The sequence below is a fragment of the Camelina sativa genome, chromosome 8 (genome assembly GCF_000633955.1).
Source record: "Camelina sativa cultivar DH55 chromosome 8, Cs, whole genome shotgun sequence".
NCBI lineage: Eukaryota > Viridiplantae > Streptophyta > Magnoliopsida > Brassicales > Brassicaceae > Camelina > Camelina sativa.
In genome coordinates this window covers 429,312-430,273 of record NC_025692.1, presented here as the reverse complement: position 1 = coordinate 430,273, position 962 = coordinate 429,312, and the positions used below count along the sequence as shown (strand labels likewise).

The window sequence follows — 962 nt, the reverse complement described above, 5'->3', positions numbered from 1 at the left end:
CATGTTCAAATGAAATCTAATGTAGCACATAACTCCTCTTCAGATTTTCCACAAGCGAATGCCACCTGAAGCAGTAGACCTCGTCTCAAGACTCCTCCAGTATTCGCCAAACCTTCGGTGCACTGCTGTAAGACTAAATCCTATTAGACACCACGAAACTATGTAAGGCTGATTTAAAATTTCTAAGTTCAAAACCCTTTTTCCTTTTGGTTAGTTGGAAGCTTGTGCACACCCCTTCTTTGATGACTTACGGGACCCGAATCTTTCACTGCCAAATGGAAGAGCTCTGCCTCCATTGTTTAACTTCACTGCCCAAGGTCAGCCCATGAATTATATTTTTCTAAACAAAAAATTGTGAAGTAGCTATTAGCCAGCTTTGTTGAGAATCACAATCATATTGTGAAGGGTAGAAATTGCAGCAGAATAAAAATAAACTTTTGATGGATTGGGTCTCATTGATTTTGTTGCCATGCATTTGAATGTTCAGAACTTGCGGGTGCATCAACAGAGCTGCGACAGCGTCTAATTCCAGCGCATTGCCAGGGAACGGGAAGTAGCTCTTAGGATCATTAATAGTGTGTCCAAATCCAGCTTTCTATCTCTCCATCTATTTATTGCAAGTGTGTACATCAATTTTGAACCACTTCTGCTTCCAAGCTTTGTGGCTGGAGGAATGTCTGGAAATCTGCATGCCGTGACCCTAGGAGATGTGAAATAACTGGGGGGGTTCATGGAGCTTCTTCTGACTGGCTTCTCTCTCTGTTTGCTCTCTCCTTTCTCTCTTGTTATTTTGGCCACCTTCACTTTCATTTTTTTGTTGTTTCACAAATCTGACCCCCTTATATGTTTGGTGTATCATTATTATATGTTTGTAATCCATCAAGATCATTTCCCTTGCCGTAATATCGCAAGCTTGTTTTCTAATAAGATTCAGTTTTATGTTCATACCCAAATTGGATTTT

The 962-nt window shown here is 40.3% G+C and overlaps 1 protein-coding gene across 1 annotated transcript; it reads left to right on the top strand.

Annotated features, from left to right (window-relative positions):
• Positions 10–945, top strand: LOC104705335 (shaggy-related protein kinase theta-like). The gene is made up of 3 exons (XM_010421323.1): positions 10–127; positions 215–317; positions 488–945. The coding sequence occupies exons 1-3, from the start codon at positions 59–61 to the stop codon at positions 562–564; spliced, it is 249 nt and encodes an 82-aa protein (XP_010419625.1). The 5' UTR covers positions 10–58; the 3' UTR covers positions 565–945.